The following is a 23,570-nucleotide window of genomic DNA, read 5'->3' as shown; positions in this document are numbered from 1 at the left end:
TATATATTTATACATAAGAAAAAAGATTGGCAAGAAGCACATTTCTTTAGCACATACAAGCAAGACAAGCTAAATATAAAGAGAAGCGTTTTTTTTAAATTCTAATAAGAGTCAAAGCATTCAGTTTCACTGTGTCCTAGAGTGAAGGAAAGAGGAATCTAGTACATATGGCTTTGAAACAATGTGAACTGCTAAATATACTTGCTGGCACTTAACATAGCCATCAGCATTTAAGCTACCAGAACCACATTCAATTCAATGCCATTCAAAAGGGACCAAACCTTAGATGTCTGAGGGAGTAGTTTTCATTTGTTACATATGTAAAACTTTGAATGTTGACAAATCCCACTTAGCAAAAAAAATCGGGCTTTAGTTTACCAAACAGGCCTCATAAAGTTTTAAAAGACTTTTATGTGACATGGTTTTGATGCACAGGCCACAGGAGAGTGGTGATTTCTGATCACACATCTAGGCACTAGAGAATGGACAGAGAAGGGTGACTGAATTTTTTTTTTGTCTTCTTCTTAAGCACAGTGGTCAAAGAACTGGCCTAACATGGCATCTCATTTTTTTTTTAAATGAAGGGTTCATTATTTGACTCGGTCCACTAAACGCTGAGATCAGAGCAGAGTCAAAAGGCTGTGGACCTTCTCCATGTGGTCCAAGGGTGTGAAGATATGTAGCAATCTACTAAAACTCAGTCTTTCCCTCACTGCTAGGACAAGTGCCATGGCAACAAAATTAATGGCTTCCAAAGCAATTGAAGAGCATCGAATGTACACGTTTGCACTAACAGAGGCATTTCCTTTTGTTGTTGTTGTTGTTGTTGGCTTTGATTGTAATGGTTTTGATTTTGCTTAAGATCCAGAGGAGAATTCAGATTTACTGTTCATTTTTGAAGAATGATTGTAAATACGGAGAAAAAAAACAAAAACAAACCATCAACAAATTCAGTACAACTCAATGAACTCAAGATCCTTACGCTGTGTAACCAGATACAGAGCATTCCTGATACATCATGATCCTGAAGCTAACGGTCGGTGTCTGCTATGTCTGGCTCTTGGGTTTATTTTGACACGGGGTTGTCACTGAAACAGTATTAATTTCATGTTCCCTGCAAGTGCTTCTTACAGCCTGCAGGGGGCAGAGCAATATTAGTGTGAATCTCATTGACTCATACGAAACACACAAATTAAAGGAAAGCACCTAAGACGATTATGGGAGGAAGGGAAAGAAGAAGAAGGAAAAAAAAGGACACAGATTTCCCCTTGACTTAAATTTGTGAAAACACAGTGAATTTCAGTTTCTCCGAATTGTGAAACTGATTTATCATTATGTATCTACGGTTAGAGATGACTAACCATTCATTCTTTGGTGAAAAAAACATTTGTACAGTTCTCACAGGTTTGACAGCAAAGGATGAAAAATCATAACTGTTAAGTATGTATTTCTCAATTAAAACTGTCTTCAGGATCAGATATATAACAGGTGCAGTGCTCAATGCGGTTTTTGTAAGCTATAACAAACTACAAAGCTTCTTGTGTGACCAATTTTTCCTTTTTTATCAGAAGAAGCATCGTCATGCTTTGTGATAAAAAAAAAAAACAAGGGCAACAGCAAACAGAACAAATGACAAATCCCTCAAAAAAACCCCAGTACAGCATCTACCTCTTTTAGAGCCTATTAAAAGGATCACTGTTAACCTGTATTCTGAACAATACAGCCATTTCAAGCTCTTATGTATATATATATGTATATATATATATATATATATGTTTAATTATCTATTTATATTCAAAATAAATTCTGAATCTTTTGAATTAGTTCTGTACATAAGTGCAAATAAGGTGAATATTACACATTCGTACACCGATGGGTCCCAGCACAGCTGGGATGCAGTCTGGGTGGGCCTTAGGGGGGGGGAGAAAGAGACTTCACACCTGTAGCTCATATACAATACTGCCCTACTGAGCACACCATTGGATAAAATGCACACAATGCTTTCCAGTAAACAAATGAGTCCAACATCTCCTATTATTTCTTCCCATAAACTATCACCATAAGCATTGCAATTTTGGATTACCATCTTATTTCGTAATGACAGTTCCCCCCAAATGATTCTATGGCGACATTTTATCGTGTAATGTCATTTCAATAAAGGTACGGAAATAAGACCAAAGGTGTCTCTTTTTCCCCCAGATGCATCCATCCAATCATTTCAGATAGCTCAGATGCTGCTACTTGTACTAAATTTTCTTAAAACCCGATCAACAACCCCCGTTATAATAAAAGAAAAAATATATAAAAACAAACAAAACAAAAAAAAAAATTAAGATATGATGTCCCAGAAGGGCCTTTGGACATAAGGACTTTCACCTTGATTTTTTAAAATCTTTTCTTACAAAATATTCAATCATTTCTTGATCCAAGACCATCTATCTACACATTCCCTTTCTGGATAAGTTAACGTTGTACATTGTATCTAGTCAATTTATTCTATGTGAAAAAATTCACAATTAAGATATACAAAGGTAGCCATGTTGTAGTTTTGTTGCCATAGCAACAACAACTTACTATCATAAGTAACAATGAGTCTATCATTGTAATACATACAAATTTGTATATAGGTATATATAGATATATATTTCTTTTTTTTTGTTTGTTTGTTTCTCTTTATCTGCAAACTACACAAACTATTTATGAATCAGGTTATTTGAGTTTCATGCGACGAGAGATGATTAAGGTAAAATAAGCAACTGATGTGAAAAAAATGTGATTTTAAAACGACTAAAATACTAGACAGATGTTCCTTTAAACACCAGCACAATGTGTAAAGACTTAGATATTACTAAAATCATACCGGATACCACTAGAAAAAACATTTAAAGAAGATGGAAAAACTAAAGTGAAGATGTTTCTGGCATATTTACATATAAGCTTACCCTAACTAACTACCTCTTACAATGAATAAACACTTCTGATAAAGTGTTCTTAAACGCTAAAGCCCCCCCAACGAGGCACAATTTCTGTTTTTTTTTTTTTTTTTGTCACTCAAGTATTTTGTTAATTCCAGCTGGACAGCAGTTGGAGAAGGCATAATTCTCAATGAGAGAGAGAAAGAGAGATACAGCTAGCTAGCTAGCTAGCTAGACAGCCAGCTACAGCTAGATAGCTAGACAACTAGATAGATAGATAGATAGATAGATAGATAGATAGATAGATAGACAGATAGATAGATAGATAGATAGATAGATAGATAGATAGAGCTCTATACCTTGGCTGGGTAATGAGACTCAATACAAATTAAAGGTTAAGCTGAGTTTTTCAGCAATTCTTTTAAAGATAAAAAAGCACTGATTTTAGATCGCCCAAAAGTATTATCCAAAATAATCTTAATACACGTCAACATGAAAATCTATATATCATAGACATTCAACATTTCATAACACAGTATACAGTCTTTCGGTGGTTTTGCATTTGACCTTTGAGTACGTTATGACTTAAATTCCTTGTGCCACACTTAAAACACGTGGTCTCTCTGGTTATTGCACTGCACGGGTGTACTCTGAATTCCAATGCTCTGACATGTCTTACTCTCTGAAAATGATCTGGTCAGAAAAAAAAAAAAAAAAAAAAAAATTCAAGCTGCTCAACGCCTTTCACAGATTCAACTTCTATCTGTCTTGTTTTCATTTGATCTGGCATTTCTCAGCGTGACTCCTTTTTTTTTTTTTTTTTTTTTAATTCTCAGTCATGGAACAGCGCAGCTGCAGTGACGTCATAACAACAGGAACATAAGAAAAAAGGCCTATGATCAAAAATGAATAATTCATGATTTTTTTTTTTTTCTTCTTCTTTTTCTTCAGATTCTTTTGTTAGTACAGTGTATCAACAGTGCTCAGAACAGTGTTTTGTTTCTCGTTTTTTTTTTTTTGGATGTACTCCCGTTGATATGTTGAAAAGTTGACACAGGTTGTGGTTCCAAAAAGAGAGGCAAAGAAGTGGGAGGAGTCGTTTTTCAACACCGCTGTACAGCACATTGAAACGGACGGGCTCCTTCTCTTTCAGTTTAAGAGCCACATTTTTACTCCTTAGCTACTATCATACAACCTTCAGCGTTTCCCCTCTCAACCACTGCTTTCATTCACCTGTAACTTGTTCATACCTAGACCCCCATTAGAACATTTAGAGTCTGTCGACTTTTGAAAGTAAGGACACAATCAGTGATTCGAACCTGTTAAAAATCTTTCAACCGACGCGGTTACGATAAAAAGTAAAAAAAAAAAAAACACAATACAATATAACAAACAAAAGCAACTTAAAAATACATCATCTGAAAATATGGACAACCATTTTACAAAGCCAGTCTATAGTTTCACTTTCTAGAAGTTTCAACTTAGAGGAAAATCTGCCATCATTTCACTACTGAGACCACCAATTCTTACAGTGTGTGTGCATGTGTACATATACATACGTATATATACATACACACAAATGTATGTATGTATGTATGTATGTATATATGTGTATATATATATATATATATATATATATATATATATATATATATATATATATATACACACACACACACACACACACACATATCTACTGTCAACCAAAGCGACAGGCAAGACAAGTCTGTTCCCATTATTTCTTTTTGTTTTTGTTTCAACCTATCACCAAGGTGTGTCTGTCTAACTGTGTCCACAGAACGAGCACTTGAGGCAGCCTGGTATCTACAGTGCATTGTGGCAATTATCTTAAAGGTCTCAGCGCATGTAACTGTCTTTCTTAACAGAAATCTTCACAAGATCTGGTCAAGGGCAGGAGCTTCACACACTTGAAAAGGTCACCAAAGGTTATCAGTACACCAATCACTACATTCAGACAGACTGCTTAGCACTCTAATTACAATTATGATACCATGATAAGGAGCTGACTGATGATAACTACAAATACAAACAAAGGTTCAAACAAGGGTTCTATTTCCTCACAAAAAATGCTCCTTGTATTAGGAATTCATAACTTCCTTCTCTAAGTTTCAGATTTCCGATTTTAAGTGGCAAGTTCGCTTTGTTTAGGAAGAGACTGCCAATCAAACCAGTCCTACGACCATCACATCTGTAGAAACTGCACCTTATCGATCCCTCTACCCAGACACCGTCTATGGCACACATAGTCCCACTGGAATAGAAACAGTGCTATTGACTTTTCTCATAGGACCCTCTCAACCTGCGTTAATACAGCGTTAAACAAGAAGTGCTTCATCATGACAGAACCGTTTTAGTGAGCATACAGTATCGTCAAACTCATATCTTTTCATAAGCATAACACTAATCAACAATCGTTCAGAATTCATTTCTTCTCCAGGAGATTTGACAAACAAACAACAGTCTCAGTGCACGCGTCTGTGTGTGTGTGCGTGTGTGTGTGTGTGTGCGTGTGTGTGTGTGTGTGTGTGTGAGAGAGAGTGAAAGAAAAAGAGAGGGAATGTGAGAGAGAGAGAGAGAGAGACAGAGAGAAGGAGAGAAAGAAATAGAAGAAATAGAAAAAAATACTAATTTACATTCTGTAGTTGTCTTGTGAGGGTCATTTTGGCTAAACCTTTCCCGTTGCAAAGCGGCAATCTATCTCGAAATCTACGAAGTTTCTTGCTGCCGTGTAATGTACCTCAACACGGCCAATAAGCACAGACAGGCAGACAGACAGTCACACAGTGGGGGTGAAAGGGCAGGGGGTAAATCTTGGCAGAGAGAGCAGAGTCATTAGAAAAAAAGAAACAGATTGGGAAGGTAGACTTTGGCTGCACTGCAGCGGGCAGTAGACAGTGGATTAACGCGGCGAATGTGACAGCCGTCAGGCAGAAGACGACAGGGAATTGTAGGACATTTCTTTAACTACTTGTGAGATACTTTTTTTTGATTGAAAATATCACTGCTGTGAGAAAAGAAAAAAAAAATCTCTTTGTGAGACATCACCTTAAACTGCACTATCTATAGAACTGTAATTACACAACTACAGAAGCATGTTAATTACGTTAGATAAAACGACACTCCCAATGCAGCTGCTTAAGGCAGTTTCTTACAAGAAACTGGAGGAATGAGTAATTTTATCTCACGTTTCTTTAGAACATCAACACGAACGTGAGCCATTAAATCTCTGTCTTAACAAAACAAAACAAAACAAAAAAAAAGATTTCATTACAGAAAATTCAACAATTAGATTACAGCTTGTATGAAAAAATAACACTAACTTCACTAAATTTTTTTTTTTTATCACATCAAATGATGCTCGACTGATTAAATGACATAATTTTATGAGCGTGTGGGGCATGAACGGAACATAAAACTAAGCAACAGTGAGTAAGATCAGAGAGATATGACATATGACAACAAAACACACACACACACACACACACACACCACTCTTAAGGATTATTACAGATCTCATTCTCTAATATACCTATTAGGGGGTGGGGTGTTATATATGTTTTTTTAAACTCTACCATATGATATAGAGCTGATATAGTTTTATAGTTTTATCAGAAGAAAACGACGAAGACTCTCACAGCAAACAGTAAATTGAAAGGCACAGAATGATCAGGATGTTTTTGTTTTTTTTTTGTTTTGTTTTGTTTTGTTTTTTTTTTCCCCCCCCAACTCTCTGGCTAAATAACTCGTACACTATTTTGGAGTTGAACAATATTTGAAACTAGTTATCGTACAAGAAAAATGCTAACATTTCACAAATATCGAGACGTCTTTTTTGTCGTTTTGTTTTCGCAATTTTAAAATGTAAACATGAAAATGAAACACATATTACTTTTCATGACAACAAAAGAAAAAAAAAAACAAAAAACAACAACAACAAAAAAGAGAAAACTCTAAAGACAACAAACGAAAGACTATCTAAAATGTCGGCAGCATTTGAAGCGATTCAAATGCTTTCTCTGTGTTTTTTTTTGTTTGCTCCTTGTGCAGGAGCCCAGAGTTTACACAGTTTTGTGGTTTCCTTGACAAAACTGTTGACTTTCTCCAACAGTCATTTGCGCCAACATTGCGATGTCATGTCTCAGCTTCCCAGCACTCACTGAACATCATGTTTACCATGTAAGTCAAGGTGTTGGGCATTCACAACCAGTGCAGTAGGATTCTCTGTTCTCAACAGTGTTTTCATACAAAGTGTGCGTGTGTGTGTGTGTGTGTGTGTGTGTGTTTGTGTGTGAAAGAGAGAGAGAGAGAGAGTTTCTGCATGGCTGTTTAGTATCAGAAAGCTCTGAATCTTTTTTTTTTTTTTGACTTCTGAGGACTCACTCAAATCTTCTCACACAGACATGATATGCTTCCTTTAGCAGTTTTGGGTCTGCCCAAGCTGAAATATTGCCTGTGTTCAAATCAACAAAGCCTTGTTGACTGTGAGCGTGTCAGAGATGAGAGTGGCAAGGCTGGAGATTTTTTTGGGGGGAGCTGTAATGATTAGGCACGCTTTTTTCTGTGTTTTTCTTCTCCAGTCTGTGGGGTGAGCGTGTGAAATGGGGCAGTGGGCCTGATGGGGTTGTCTGTCTGTGGTTTAACTGGGGTTTCTGGAGAGGCTTACTGGGTTCAAGGTTGTTGGAGGCGCCGCCACCAGAAATTTGGGCACCGAGCAGAAGTGGGTTTCCAAGGGAACGCACTGAAGGTTGACTGGGTCTGTGTTCAGTACCTCGACGGGGTCTACTGGACGAAAGAGCAAGAGAGAGTGAGAGAGAGAGAGAGAAAGAAAGAGAGAAAGAGAGAGAGCAAGCAAGAGAGAGAGGGGAGATGAATCTAGGACGTTCTTGAGCTTGTAGACAGTTGTCATGCATAGCACACTAAGAACATTGTAGCTAGGTTCGCAAAATGGTTTTGTTCTTATTGTGCTATGCATAAGAATTTTTTAAGACATTATTTTAAAAGTATGAAGAGGAACATCTAATTAACGACCATTTCTTTTTTTCTGAACTGCCAGCCGGCCCCATTTACTTTTAATTTTTCGAGACATTTTCCTTTCCAAAATCAAGGCTGGCTTGGTGGAAATTAAATGTCTAATCCCCTTCACTCTAAAGTATCTCTTGACTACTGTCCACAGTTGAGATCAGGGCACAAATTCACCACTACATTACGTAAAATGCATCATTCATTTAACAAGCTTCTGCAGTGACTCACTTCATTTCAGGAGTGTTATTGTTCAAAATCAGTCCTGAAACCATGGGTCTGGCTTTTAAAAGTGATACAGAAGTTTAAAAACACTGTTCTGTATTAAAGAGAAAGGTGAGTCACATCATTACAGAACTTATGGTTTATATGCAATTCAAAAGGAGCACAACATTTGACAGTAAAACCATCAACCAATCCACTAATGACAACAGGTTAAAAAATTTCAAGCGTTACCCCATTCATTTCACATAATGTATTACAGCCTATTATAAACAATGCACACTTAATTAAGCAGAAAAAGTAAAAAAAGGAAGAAGAAGAAGATTCTGGTATTGAACTAACAGACTAGATTGTTAACAGAAAGGCAGAGAGAGAGAGAAATAAAAGATACTTTAGAGAAGTGGGGGTGAGGGACACAGGATTCACACGTACACATATAAGACGGAACAGAATGAGCAGGTGTGTCTTTCCAAGCCCAAACCCAATATAAGACAAATTTGAAATAAAAGACACACACACATACACACAAAAGAAATGTGAACATCAACACAGACGGAAGACAGCGGGGGGGACTCTGAGGCTCTGATAGGCTCACTGCTGGTCCACAGAGACATCAAATCCAGCTGGATTTACAGGAGAACACTGTTATTTCAAAGGCCTTTTCACAAACAGGCTCCCTCACACAAGTCTCCGGGAAACTAAATCCCCAGGAAAATATTGCTGCTGTATTTTTTTTTGTTTTTTTTTTAAATACAATCTGTTTTTAGGATTATTTTAGAAGGTATACGCCTTTAAGCTCAAAACAGATGCTAATATCAAGTAAAGCTTCATTGAAACAACACAAACACACAAACAAAACAAATCTGAAAACACGATTCTCTTTCCAAATGCCACACTGTAAAGAAACAAAAGTTAGGTCAACTCAGGATTGTAAGGCAACTTATAAACTCATGTGTTGGGTCGTATTAAACTGAATTTTAGGGTCCTTCGTAAATTGAAAGTTTAGTTTTAGTTTACTTTGAATTGATCAGTTTGCTAAACTGCTAAAGTGGGATGTAAGTCTTCTTATAATTTTAAGTTGACCAAACTTCTTAATTTTCTTTTTTTTTTTTTTTTTTTTTACAGTGTATACTGTATATAACAAACTGGATCTGAGTCACTCTGTGGACCAAGGGTTAAGGCGCCTCACTGCTGAAAAAAACAAAAAAAACAAAAACAAAAAAAAAGAAAAAAAGAGAAAGATGCCAAAATGAAGGGGCAAACCTGATTGGAGCCAGCTGATTCAGCAAAAGGGACATTGGTGACTGGGGTCGAAGCCGACGAAACAGTGGAAGTGGTAGTGACGCCGTGCATCATGGGAACTTTATTTTCAGGCGAGTCAGACGAGAAACAGGGGAAGGGGGGGTGGGGGGGTGGGTGGGGGGTGGAAGGAGGGGAGGGAGGAATGTTATGGTTACCATGACAAAATATGCAAGAGGAAGAAGGGGAACAGTCATGGCAACATGGCAACAAGTCATGTGATAAATTTCAAGATGATTTTTTTTTTTTGCTTAACTATAGATCTAAGACATGCACATAGACCTAAAAAAAACCCTAATTATATTACTAGTTTCATCCAATGATAGTAAATGTAATCAAAAAAAAAAGAAAAAAGAAAAAAGAAAAAAACTGCTGTTTCTGATGGCAACAAAAGAATGAAGTCATCCAATCATACAATCCAATCAGACAGAGACATCTGACAGTTGTATTTCAATGGGGCTGGACCATGTTTTGGGAGACAGAAAATGGGAAAAATAAAGTGAGAGAAAAAAGCAGGAGGCGAAACGCCGTCATTCACAGACACTTATACCAGCTCCTACTGTAAAACCCAGCATAACATGAGACGCTGATTCTGTTTTTATACATCCTCTTTTTCAGATCCTGGGGTTTATACATATCGGGTTTGTCCAAGTGAGTGCTAATCTAGGATCAGTTCCACTCAAGCCATGTAACTTTATTTATAAGGATTGTGAAAGGGAAAAACTGATCCTGGATCAGCACAGTTATTATGAACCTCCTGATACATTTGGGCTCTCTTTGGGCTCTTTGTGTTATCTGGCTCTCAAGAAATAAAAGGAAGTCAGTGTTCTTGGTAAGCCACGCATCGTTTAGAATATCCTAAGCTCGGTGTCTCCAAATTATTATTCCCTCTTTATCTTAAGAGCAATTTTGAAACATCTTGAAAAGAACACGTTTTCATTTTATAACATCTGGAGTTACCTCAGCTGCATCTCTACGTCATACAGAAACCAACATGTCCCAAAAACATCCACACCCACACACCATATAGACCAACACACAGACGCACACTAGTACATTTCTCATTTTATCTTGCTCTGGTCAACTCAATATCTCCAATTCTGGTTCCCTGACACCAGAGGGACGGGGGAGGTATCCTCAGCCTGATCAAAAGAGCAGCACTGGGGGGGGGGGGGGGGGGGTGGGGGCACGGTCTCAAGGTGGCTGTTAAATGTGTCTCTGGGGACGGTTTGAACGGGTGTGGGAAAGAGGACTGGCTGGCTAATACTACACTGGGAATGACTGGGACCCAACTCAGTCGGCGGTCACTTCATTTCTCGGGCAGTGCAGTTTACCGCTCACTGACATGCCCTGGTCCCGAAGGGCACGTAAAGCAGGACTGTTTAGAAAGGGAACTGGATGCAGACAGGAAAACATCTCGGGGTGTGTGTGTGTGTGTGTGTGTGTGTACGCGTGACTAGTGAGTGTTTGCTAGAGTGCGCGTGCATGTGTGTGCGAGCTGAGCATGTGCGTGCGTGCGTGTGTGTGTGTGTGTGTGTGTGCGTGTGCCTGAGCAGGGGAAACGGGGGGAGGGCAAACTGGGCTCTACCCTCACCAGTGTGTCCAGGTAATGACAGGTAGCGGTTGTTTGGGGACCTGCAGCTGTTCCAGTCCCTCCTTTCCCAGCGCCCATCAGCCAATGGGCCGGGAGGTTTGAAAAGCCCTACAACAGATTTGAGGGAGGAGTAGTGGGGAAGAAGAGAGTGAGGTGGGGAGAGGAGAAGGAGGAGGAGGAGGAGGAGGAGGAGGAAGGGGGAGGGGGGTGGAGCACAAAGAAACAGGAACCAATCTTAATTCAAAATGAACATGGCCTTACGCTAAAACCCTCACTAGCACCTAGCACTCACTGACTTGGGTCTTTAAAATCTCTATCAAACATGTTTCTCACAACAAATGAAGACGAAGAAAAAAAAAAAAAAACCCTCATTGTGCAGAGAGCCGAAATAAAGAGCAAATGAACAGAAAAAAAGCAGGGGGCAGGCGCACAGGTGGGTGAAAAAAAAAAAAAAAAAAAGAGAGAGACAGAAAGTGACAGATGGGCAGACAGGCAGTCTACATGACTGTGAGACAGATTTGCCAGCCGTGATCAGAGATGTCGCCTGGCTAAACACTCCTAATAAGACTAAGACCGCATTAAAAAAAAAAAAAAAAAAAGGCAAAAAAAAAAAAAAAAGCCAAATTTCATACCAAGCTGACAGATAACCACACACTTGCATTTATGATGTATAAAACTATACACATTGGGTATTAATTTCCAGTTTCCTCAGAAAGGGACCTGATTATTCAGTCTTCCTATTGTCCAATTACACTCGTAATTGTTGACAGCAATTTAGAGCGATATTATTTTTCAAGCTCTTGTTTGCTGTAATTAAGTGAATTAAAAATGAATGACGAATCTGCGGTCTGACTAATCATAGAGGTTTGAGACGCCACCCTCAGGGAGCCTTCAGAATCTGACGAAGAATATCTGTCAACGACCCACCGACGCCTCCAGACGGAGCCGTGCAGAGCGCGGAGCCTGCCGCGCCGCGCACGCAAAGGGACAGAGGAGTGACAGGGAGGAGAGGAGGAGAGTGAAAGGGGAGCGGATGATTTTTTTTTTTTTTTTTTTTTAGAGGAGGCGATGCCAGGACAAGACAAAAACAACAACGAGGTCAGTGCACCAGCCTGAGCGGCACGGGTAACAACAGTCACAGAGGACAAACACGGTGGTCAGACAGCCCACGCACGCACGCACACACACACACACACACACGCACACACACACACAAACACACACACACACATATGCGCGTGCGTGAGCAGACACAAATCAGAGACACTCACTGCAGAGGACAGATCACACCAGATCTGTGCCAAGCAGCTCGTTTTGGGGAGAAGGCTGGAAAGCTAAAGGCCAATCTGTCATGGTGTTAAAGCTTCTCTTGTTGCCACTCAACAAAACTGCGCGTTGCTTCAAAAAAAAAAAAGAAAAGAAAAAGAAAAAAGAAAAAAACCCCACATCCACCCGATAGGTTTGGCTGAGGTTGGGTAACACACCTTATTAAAGAGGACAGCCTCCTTGGTTACTGATGGTGTTTTTCCCCTACATGGTGGTGTTATTTATAAGAGGTAGTTCTCTTTGCTTTATGTGAACGTGTTCTTGGTATCATGTCAATCCATCCAATAAGATGTACCTTTGAGAGGTATTCTGCACTACCAACCACACAACTGGCATCACTAACACATTGCAACATCTGTGTTTGGGTGCCCAGAGCTGTGGGATTTCATAAGAACAGTTGAGACTTGCATGTTACAGGGGACCAATTAGCATGTGCAGAGACTACAGAGAGAGTGAGAGAGTCAGAGAGAGGGAGAGGGAGGGGAGAGAGAGAGAGAGAGAGAACGTCAGCTAAGAAAAGGCTCTGAGGCCAGCACAAGCATACTGATAGTAAAGGACACAGCTTTGAATGAACCTGCAAATCAGAACGCGTGTGCGTGTGAGCTGTTCTTTAGTCTGAACATGTAACGTGTCTACTCTCACTCTCTCTCTCACTCTCTCTCTGTCTCTCTCTCTCTCCCCGTCTCCCTCTCGCTCTCTCTCTGATGTCTCACCTGTAGGGATGAAGGCTGGCTGCTGTAACTGCATATTGGCCAAAGCCTGCTGGTAGTGGAACATGCCGGGGTTGAAAACGGCTGCTGTCCCATTGCTCTTCTCCAAGGTTGGCCTCTTTGGTAACTGCTGCATAGCCCCTGGAGGCAGGGCCTGAGGAGAGAGAGCAAAGACAGAAAAATAGATAGTCAGACAGAGGGAGAGTCACAGAGATAAAGAATGAGAAAGAGAGAGAGAGAGAGAGAGAGAGAGTGGCAGAGACAAAGAACAAAAGAGAGAGAGAGAGAGAGAGAGAGAGAGAGGAGAGTCATGAATGTCATGAGAAAGGGCAGAACATCTCAGGAATTTTCAGGCAAATTATGAAGCCAACTGCAGTAAATCAGCTCACGTTGGTAATCATTGAACTGTCAGAAGCTTACATACAGTCATAGGTATATTTCTATCTATTGTCGTTAACTGGTATAAAACGACACATTATATACATATATATACCATTTCTTTACTAACATCTGAGAACTTCACATTGCTATACGGTGGACACAGACTTCCTCAAGATACTTTAAGTTGAACGGGAAATGTCTATCACAGGACAACATTTGCTATGAGGAAGTCACAATGAGACAGAGAAGGTGAGAAGTCTCAGAATCAGATCAATAGAAGCTCTACATTACGGGACTGACCTAGCAGAACGTGATACAACAGTTAAAGCCTGTGGAAATGGAGCCATACAACATGTAGGACAGTAACAGAACACAGAAGTGGCCAAGATAAAATGTCGACGCACAATGGGAAAGTGAGATTGTTGGGATAAAAATATTGGATACAGAAACAAAACAGAGAAAAACCTCTGCCCCCGCCCCCCAGGAGTGAATACAGTGACCGCAATACGATGAACCCGAAAAGACACCGACACAAGAGCAGAAGGGCCAACCAATGCAAATGTAAGAAGATGCTGAGGTTTCAACTTTATTTTCATCATACCTTGTAGCATAATGAAAGGCATGTTCACTGATCCCACCAACTCAACGGGCACATCACAAAACAGCACAAACACTACTACTACCACTATGACAAAAGAATGTAACTAATCAGCTATAAACTTGATCTATATTCACTACTTAAACAGACAGTAGATTGATTAAGAAACGAGCAGAGGGGGCAGGTTTTAGTTGAGATAGCATTGTCATAGCTGGAGCAATGCAGGGCTCATTCAGTCATTACTCACTCTAATCAGGCAATAGTTGTAAGTCTAACCTCTCCTTTAGTGTTTCAATTAAGTCAGAGTTACTAAATCTTCAGGTAGACTCTGGTCTCCTTTGGGCTGAAGTGGATACGAAAGGAGATAAAGTTGCAATAACGAACTAACTATTAACTATTTGAAAGGTCACACAACACATCAAACAGTATTGTGCCTGGTTCGCCTCAAATGTTGTAAAAGCGCACGACGAAATAATGACGAACCTATTGCTTTGGGGCTATGACAGCACCATTCTCTGTCTCCAACTGCACTGCAGACAGACTCTATCAAAGAGTGAGAGGACTCCATACTTCAGAGCGCAGACAAAGGGCTAGCCTCCGCCTATCACGCTAGTTTCCAGCAGGGAAACGTTGAATTATTTAACACTTGCCTTGAGCTTAGAGGCATAGTGTATGTGTTGAGACGGAGTTAAAAATATACAGAGACACACAAACACACACTCATGTGATACAACCAGAAAAGGCAAAGATATCCTACTAAAACATACTTTTAAAATACAGGAGGAGCTGGAAAGAAAACCAATTAGTTTCCCCACAGATGACGCTAACGCTAATTAGCTCTTTGTGTTGCTAATAGCAGGTGGTTTGTAGGTCTGTGGAGATATTTTCCAACGTCAAGAGAAATTTTTTTTTTTTTTTTTTTCCCATTAATGGGCATTCAGACACTGCTGATTCCTGTACCATTTCACTGGGTAATCACTGCATCAAGTTACATCTTTAATGAGGCAAAAGTACTGTTCATCCAGCTTTAATATCAACCTCACACAACTCTGAGTGCTCTAACGAATGGGAAACATGTTGTGACTCAGTGTAGTTTTAGAATAAAACTTCCATTTTGTAATTTGGTCAAAATGAGTTAAAGTAACTTCCAGAAGTTTCTGTGCCTTTCAGAGAGAACAGCACATGATGAAATGAAGAAATGAAATGATGGAATGGAGGAATGATCTGGGATTTAGGGATTCTGTCAAAAACCAACAACGGCTCGATCAAACGCACAATGCACTCCAACACTATTCACTATACTAGTCATCCAGTTCAGTTCTCTAACATAAATCAATTACCACAAGAGGACAACATACAATCACCGCATTTAGTGGTTAGCATTTGAGTATGGCATCGATGAGGGATTCCAAAAAGTACATTTTCTAAGTTTGACATGTAACTGTCAAAATGGATAGCCCAGACTCTACAGTATCTGCTTAACCGTGAAGTTCTGCTTTGGGGAGTAACCTTCAAATGTGAAACAATCTCGAAACCCAAAACACCTAAGGGAGACTGGTTTGCCGGAAACAAGGCAGAATACCCTTGGTGTAGGCAGTGGTTTATGACTTCTTGTTGTTGTACTGTATTACTGTATCAACTCGGGCTCACCATAGCAGCTGCTGCAGCACTCTGACTAGCCTGGTGTTGGGCTGCTTTAATCCTCGCCTGCAGGTGAGCCGGGGGGTGAAAATATTTGCACTTGTCGCGGCTGCAGCGGCCCTTGATGTAGTCCATGCACACGATGACCGAGTTTTCACTCCCGTCCACCATGCCCGCCTCCATGGGGTGGGCGTAGCGACACTCGTTTTCGCCGCGCGTGCAGTTACCGCGCTGGAACTCGCGACACACCTGAGAGCACAAAAAGAATGAGGGCCCAGTCAGATCTGAATCAGTTTATGCAGGTAATTACACGAAAAAAGACATGCCATTGAGCAGAGAGTGAGGTTTTTTTTTTTTTAATGTCTGAATTCCTATCCTGAAATAGACTTCAGCACAGGGTTGGGCAGTAGAGCTAAAAAAAACATGTATCATGCTGTAAATTGGATTTTGATTAGAAAACAAACAAACAAACACAAACATGTTGTGATGTTTTCGCCGTTTCTTTTTTAAGAAGACACAAACAACGAGGCTATTTTTTTCCATTCGCTTAACTCACTGCCCGCCATTTCTCCATGAGTTGCAGAACTGAGTGCATGTGTGTTGTTTGCAAAATAGTTTTCACTGATATTATTACATTTTTTTAAAACCCTCAAATCTATACGATCGTCAGCAGACCGTATTCCAGTGGTTGGTCAGATCACTTGCAGCCATAAACACGGACATAATTTTCCTTTCATGCAAACAAATGCACGATTGTGCAGAGTGAAAACCCTACCAGAAAATAGATTTCACATTAAGACAACTGATCCCTTATGGCCCTGGCCCGACATAAACATTATGACAATTCCAAATATTTAAAGATACAGACAGCAAAAAAATCAACATTAAAATGTTTTCAAGCAGAAATGTTTCGTGGCTATTTCAGCTTGCATTAGACTCTATGTGGCGGATAGCGATTTGTTGCTACTGGACTTAACGTCCATAGTATTCATGCACATTGACAATATGTGCTGATGGGGCAGGTTGAGTAAACACATGAGTGACTCAGACATCTCATACAGACACAGTACCTCTAACTTGTCTGTGCGAACATGCTTCTGTGCTGAGTTTCCGTTGCCCATGGCGATGCCAGTGGGGCTTCCCGGGACCAGGACAGGGGCACTGGGCAGCAACTCTGGCACTAGTCCGATGCCCGGGGCCATGTGGCTCAGGTATGGGCTAAATGCCATGCTAGGGCTCGTGGCCAATGAGGGCGTCATTGGGAAAGAGGTCTGGGATAGAGGTATGGAAGGGAGGGGCACAAGGAGGGAGAGAGAAAGAGAGGGAGGGAGAGAGAAAGCGAGAGAGAGAGAGAGAGAGAGAGAGAAAAAGGGAGAGAGAGAGGGGGAGAGAGATAGAGAGAGAGAGAGAGGCCATTAATCAGGTTTATGACAGTTGTAAAACTGGTATTCTCTCTCTGCCTGATAACTTTGAAAATGGCGTCTCACTATGGGCTGCAGCTGGGCTCCAGGCAGCATGAACTGCATCTGCTGAGCCAACATGGCAGCGGCGGTCTTCTGTTGGATCAGGTTGTTCCTGCCGTTTATCTCCAGCTGGGTCTTTAGGTGTGGTGGGGGGTGTAGGTACTTGCAGTTGTCTCGTGTGCAGCGGCCCTGGGAGAGGGAGAGACAGACAGATGAAGTAGGTTACAGGTAAAAAAAGGGAGAGAGAAAGAGAGAGAGAGAGACAGAGTGAAATGAAAACAGGGAGAGGCTTTATGATAAACGACACAAGCTCTTAGTTATTTGATATAAAGGGGATGAAACAGTGCGGCAGAGACATAAAGGTGAATATAAGGTCAACATGATGGAGAGGGTAAATTAAAAACACAGTTTCCGATACAAACTGAGACCTTCTGACGACAAAAGGCTTCGAAAACGCACGGGACGAATAGGCTGTACAGTTTGCATTTTTAATTACCTCAGAGGCTTCAGGGGCTGTAGCACAACATCAAAATTATAAGACAGTACATTACAGCCTTCAAACCCTCCACTGGAATAATTATCATTACCTCAGCCAATCGGAAGCCGCTACCATTCTCCTACCCTTCCTGATTGGCTGCTTGACGCAGACACACATCATAGAGACACAGGCTGTTGTTTCACACACTCTCACCCACATGCAAACACACACACACACACACACACATTCACAGTCTGGACTCATTTCTTAACTGTGCAGTTTATCTGTTTTCCAAGCGACCGGTTCTCAGGACTGAATGGAAAACAAACATTTCAGGCCTCGTGACTCTCAGGCCCTGGGCATACATATATAACTGGTGAGATTTAACGACGAAAACCCAGTGACCTCCCCGTCACTTCACTGACTCTGGACAGTGAGATCACCAAGCAAGCGCAAAGCTCCTTCACTCAGACACAGTACGACTTTCCTCCACACACACACTGTATAGACGGGAGCAAACTACCTAGTGTAGACAAGATCAATAAACCATTAAATAAACCAATAAACTATGTTTTCATTTCGCATTAAACGCAGAACAACCTTGATGACACAGTTTATTGACTTTTCCAACGTGAAAAGTTGTCAGTATTTCTGTCTTATGTACAGTTCTCATCCAATTTGTTTTGCACACAATTCAAATTATGCTTAATTTATTAGTTGAAATGGTTCATGCCTTCACTGGTACTAATGGGTGGGCTAATGCACATTTTATTTAGTCTCTGGAAATCTGAAACCCCAAAATCCAACTAAACTGTCTCTGCACTGCACACGTCCATAAATCTTACATTGTCATATTTATAAACAAAGTTTTATTTTGGCTCCGTACATCTTGATGGCACTAATACCTCCTTCAAAAGTTTGCCTCCATTTTTACGTTTGTGGAGTAAACATTTTGCTTTGCCTCTCTCGGAAATCGCCTTGGAGGAAAGCGTACACTAAACGAATAAATGTAAACGTGCTGGTGAAAACACGGTGAAAACACGGTGAAATGCTCAAAACTGTGAGGTAAATGTGACTTTTTGGACACAACCTAACATTTGTCTTTAAATCTATTATGACTGAATAGAAGCTTAAACTTAAAACAAACAAACAAACAAAAAACCAGACCAAAACACTCCATACTGTTCTTTGGCATGTCATCAGTCTGTAACCTCTAAGAGCGGAGATTTACCCCGTCGGCAGCCTTGTAAAAGAAATAATTCTTTAAGACGGTTTAAAACAGTTTTAATTCTCCTTCTTGGCGGATCCTTTTTGGCGGATCCTTGTCCCCCTCTTTCGTTCATAGATTCAAATGTGTGGCATCGCATCGGCAAGACGGAACCGAACAAAAATGGGAACGAAACCGCAGAGGCAAACTCTACGGCTAACAGGCCCGCTGTCATCCAGCAGAAAAAAAAAACCAAAAAAACAAAAAAACAGAAATGTAACCCTTCACACACTAAAGGCTATTTTAAGCCTTGCCGTTGTCCAGTCTTGCAAGCCTCTGACAAGCCCTAACAGTGATGTGGTTTGCACAGAACTTGAAGCGAAAGGGAGAAGCTTGTGTTTCTCTTCTGGCTCTGAATGAAGTGGCGATGATGAAGGAGAAGAGAGAGGGAGGTGGCGGAGCCGTGGCGCCGTTGCGGAGAGATGAATGGATAATATGTGGGTGAGTGGGACACGGGCCTCTGACGGCGGTGAGAAACAGAAAAGCTTCGCGTGGAGGCTCCTCGACAGAGCAGCTAAAACGCAGCACCGTCTCTCACCAGACAATCCCTAGGTAATTCCCACATGTCCAATCAAACTGTCACTCGCAGGGACAAAGATGGCCAACAGTCACACACAAATACACACACACACACGCACGCACGCTTACACACACAACACGTGGACACATACAGCAATCTTTGCATCAGCATCGTGTTGAGGGAATTTGCTAATAATGAACAGAGTGTCTCACAAGACCAGGAAAAAAACAAAAAAAAAACCCACAGATGAGAATCCATCATCCGGCAGAGAGCACAGCACAGGACAGCACAGCATAGAGGGACCAGTCTGTGTTACTAACCGGAATACTGTTCCAATGTTACAAATCTGTCAGATAAACCCCCCCCACCACCACCTCCCTCTCAATGAATTATATGAACACGACGATCAACAGGAGTGTGTCTCTATGACAGGAGGAGGGGGGCGGGGCAAACATGCTGAGTTCTGACACACTTCTGTACACACACAGAGAGAAAAATGAAAAGCTCTATGTCATGTCAAGTAGAATGCACTGGGTCAGGGATCTCCTCTGCGTAGCCATGGAAACGCTCTCAGCAACGGGGACTAAGTTTTGCCTCACGCTGTCTCCTCACTGCTGATTGGCCAAAAATAGAGAGAGTGAGAGAAACACAGAGAGAGAGAGGGGGAGAGAGAGAGAGAGAGAAAGAGAGAGAGAGAGAGAGAGGGAGAGAGGGGGGGGGGAGAGAGAGAGAGGAAGAGGAACAGAAAGTGTTTGAAAAACAAGGAAGGCCATCCACAAGAAACCAGAGCAATTTCACTCATATGACCACTGCATCAAAAACAGAGGACATGGCCCTTCATTCACCTCAAGGATTATTTCATACCGCTAAAAAAAGGAAACAAAACCAAACAAATAAATGAGAGAGAGAGAAAACAGACCACACAAAATCACAAACTTTTTCACACTCCATTCAGCTGAGCATCTCACAGATACTCCTGCCTATCTCTCTGTCCACTCTCACCGTGAGAGTAAGGTAGTTACTGAAGTGGTTTCGGAGTACGGTCTTGCACTTCATGCGCAGGAACAGAGAGAGTGTGGGTGATATCTGATGACCACGGCCACGTTTCGAACGGGAAGCGCGCATTTACGCGGACGACATAATCTGTTCTGTTTAAAACCCGCGGGTCAGGTACGGCTAATGGCAGAACCTCTCCGTGTATCCCGTTAGTTAAGAGGAAGGACGCTGTGGGCGCCATTAGGAGACGCCGATAAATTAACAGTGAGGAAGAGGGGAGGAGGGGAGAAGAAGAGGAGGAGGAGGAGGAGGAGGAGGAGAAGGACAGCAAGGAGGGATGAGGGGATGAGACTGTGTCTGGGAATAAACGAGAGCAAAGCTGTTCACGTGGGTGACTGCGTGGAGAAAAATCAGCTCCTGGCAGCCATGAGAGCCACAGACCCACTCAGAACCAGACAACCAAGACCAAAAACACGACAGGGCTCAGCTAATGCTGGTTTTAGGCTGACAACCAATTTAAAAAAAAAACAAAAAAACAAACAAACCTCAGATTATTTTTTATCAGAATTTTTTTTATCAATTCTATTTTAATCATAGTTTTTCTTGTGTTTGCTTTGTAGAGGCATTGAACGCAGGCCTGTGAAAAGCGAGAAGAGACCTGACCTTCAGCTGTCTCTCTCTCTTTCTCACTCTTTCTCACTCTCTCTCTCTCTCTCTCTCTCTCTCTCTCTCACTCACTCTCCTTCCGCGGCAGAGACGCGGCCCTGAAGCTTTACGTAGCTAAGGCTAAGTGCTTTCCTTGTTTGGGAAAAACAATCACATTTCACTGAATAATCTACTAGTCCTCATAGGCCAGATTGTCACGGCGTGTGCGCTAACAGCAGGTAATGCTGTTTAGAGGGATTACTTCGTCCGGCAGGTTAGCCCCGCCGCTGTTGCTAGGTTTCGCTGTCTCACTCCCCCTCACAAGCTAGAGGATGCTGCATAGAGGAGGGGGAGGGAAAAAATGGTCGAGTAATAAATTGTAACTCAATAAAAGAGCAGACAGCTGCTGCACTCAGACAGAGAGTCCCTTGTCTGTGTCTGTCGCAGCACAGAGAAGCAAACACACACACACACACACACACACACACACACACACATACAAACACTAAACACAAAGTCACAGCACTGTCTTGTGTAGCTGTTAGCATGTTTCCTAAAAGACTCGCTGCTTTCAAACCACACGTGAACCCCTCCGAAAGGCTTGCCTTAGGCTGCCATTACTTGACCGCAAACCAGACACAAAACCGATCGTCAATCAGCCACAGAACTGGTGTTAAGTATATGCAAAGACACCATGTTACCACTCTTGGCCAAGTCTGAGTTTTGACAGCGTTGAAACCCAGACTCTTGCACTGTAATATTAATGGTAGGCATGACTGCTGAAACATATGTTAATGCGTTTAGAGAAAAAGACACGCTGCGGATGTATGCGAGGTCTGGCTCTGTGGAGACAAAAGCAAGCTGTGCAGTGTTTCAGGGTTCATACAAACACACACTTCTGTGAATGTCAGCTGGAAATGCCTCACAAGTCAGCAATAGAACCCTGGTACAAAGAAACAGACAGAATGCATGGATGTGTGTGTGTGTGTGTGTGTACCAGTATAACAACAGGAGACAACACCTACTCCTTTACTAAATATATCTCTGTTGCATGGCTGAGAAGAGATTCACTGTTTTAAACCTCCACACAAAAAACTTCCTTCAAATTCACTAGAACAACTTATCCGTCATTTATGCTACTGCAAGAGAAAACATCACATTAACCATAACATCTATGACAAGCTGAAATGATTCCTGTAACTACAATTGAATTTGTCATTTTTCACACAGGATGGAGAGAATGGAAGAATGGAGGAACAAACTATGTGAGTGTGCGCAGCAGACAGAAAACAAGATCTGTGTCTGGAGACAAGAAGGGGAAAGAGAGAGAAAACGTGTGTGTGTGTGTGTGTGTGTGTGTGTGTATGTGTGTCCACACTTAAGAGTTAGAATATGCATGAGTTTCAGCGTGTGAGTCCTGTCCCCCTCACAGCAGGGAGTGATGTGCGTTACCTTGAGCGAGTCAAAGCAGGCGATGACGCGGCCGTTCTCCACGTGGCAGCTGCGGGAGGGGTGGGCGAACTTGCACTCTGCGTCCGACCGCGAGCAGGTCCCCCTCTGAAACTCACGACACACTTCCAGCGTCAACCACTTGGTGTCCCGGCCCATGGCCACGTTGACAGCCATGACGCTCCCTCGGGAGATTAAAGATGAGCGTGGGGGCTTGGGTGGGGCGACTGGGAATGATGCAGGACGACCCCCCCCCTCCCCCAAAAAAAAAAAAAATAACAATAAATAAATATATAAAGGAGGACGGAGCAAGGACGGAGGTGGCAGGTGAACCTAACCTCTGGTCTACAGGATGAAAGAAACGACTTCCTCTGAAAAGACTAAAGCAGCATATGTTGATGTTTAAACAGCTGGAGAATCGCACGGGCGTATAAAGAGATAGGACCTCTGTGGAGGTGTTGGCCTATGTCCTTGAAGGGTTAAAGTCCAGGTTCTACAGCTGTAGGAGGAGGGGGGGGGGGGGAGATCAGAGACCAGCTCTGTCCAGGGAAAAAAAGAAAAAAAAAAAGAAAAAAAGACTGCTGAGTTGGTGGTGTAGGTCACTGTGGCATGCTCCAGGAGTGTCTCCGGGCACTGCTCTGGAGAGAGAGAGAGAGAAAGAGAGAGAGAAAGAGAGAGAGGAAGAGAGAGAGAGGAAGAGAGAGAGAGAGAGAGGCACTGAGGAGAAAAAGAACAGCACTTTTGGTTCTGCAGCGGCTGTCCCACTGTCTGGTTACCCCCTCTTCTTAGTTCTGCGTCACTCAGAAGAACTCTCCTTGGTCACACACACACGCGCACATGCACACACACACCGAAAAAAAAGACTTCACAATTCCACCTTTCCTCCTCTCTCAGGTTCGCAGGTGCGCTTTAACCAGGACCCACGGCAGACACTTGCATTTCTTACTCGCACGACGCAGTAATAGAGCCCACCGAGAGCGGAATGGTCCGGAAAGAACAAAAAAAAAAAAAGAGGAAAAGGCAGAG

General features: G+C 41.8%; 1 protein-coding gene across 4 annotated transcripts; it reads right to left on the bottom strand.

Moving 5' to 3' along the window:
* Positions 1 to 7,198: 7,198 nt before the first annotated feature.
* Positions 7,199 to 22,791, bottom strand: mbnl3 (muscleblind-like splicing regulator 3). 4 transcript variants are annotated; one of them, XM_030765655.1, is made up of 9 exons: positions 22,548 to 22,791; positions 17,214 to 17,378; positions 16,797 to 16,997; positions 15,736 to 15,975; positions 13,110 to 13,260; positions 11,998 to 12,033; positions 11,071 to 11,178; positions 9,441 to 9,538; positions 7,617 to 7,715 (listed from the first exon to the last, which is right to left on the bottom strand). In XM_030765655.1, the coding sequence occupies exons 1-9, from the start codon at positions 22,719 to 22,721 to the stop codon at positions 7,698 to 7,700; spliced, it is 1,191 nt and encodes a 396-aa protein (XP_030621515.1). In that variant the 5' UTR covers positions 22,722 to 22,791; the 3' UTR covers positions 7,617 to 7,697. The 4 variants fall into 4 exon arrangements, with proteins under 4 accessions (XP_030621517.1, XP_030621515.1, XP_030621514.1 ...); XM_030765654.1 differs by lacking the exon at positions 11,998 to 12,033; XM_030765656.1 differs by lacking the exons at positions 11,071 to 11,178; positions 11,998 to 12,033.
* Positions 22,792 to 23,570: the final 779 nt, after the last annotated feature.

Source organism: Chanos chanos, chromosome 2 (genome assembly GCF_902362185.1).
Source record: "Chanos chanos chromosome 2, fChaCha1.1, whole genome shotgun sequence".
Lineage (NCBI taxonomy): Eukaryota > Metazoa > Chordata > Actinopteri > Gonorynchiformes > Chanidae > Chanos > Chanos chanos.
The sequence above is the reverse complement of the archived record's forward strand: the minus strand, read 5'-3'. Positions and strand labels throughout refer to the sequence as shown.

Bases quoted from the DNA above. Each gene is read 5' to 3' on its own strand.
- mbnl3 (XM_030765655.1), bottom strand. From the start codon at position 22,721: ATGGCTGTCAACGTGGCCATGGGCCGGGACACCAAGTGGTTGACGCTG. The intron at 15,976-16,796 runs GTACTGTGTCTG...TTGTGCTCTCAG, and splicing joins TTCGCACAGACAAGTTAGAG to GTGTGTCGCGAGTTCCAGCG. The intron at 11,179-11,997 runs GTGGGTCGTTGA...AATCTGTTGTAG, and splicing joins GGCTCCGTCTGGAGGCGTCG to GGCTTTTCAAACCTCCCGGC.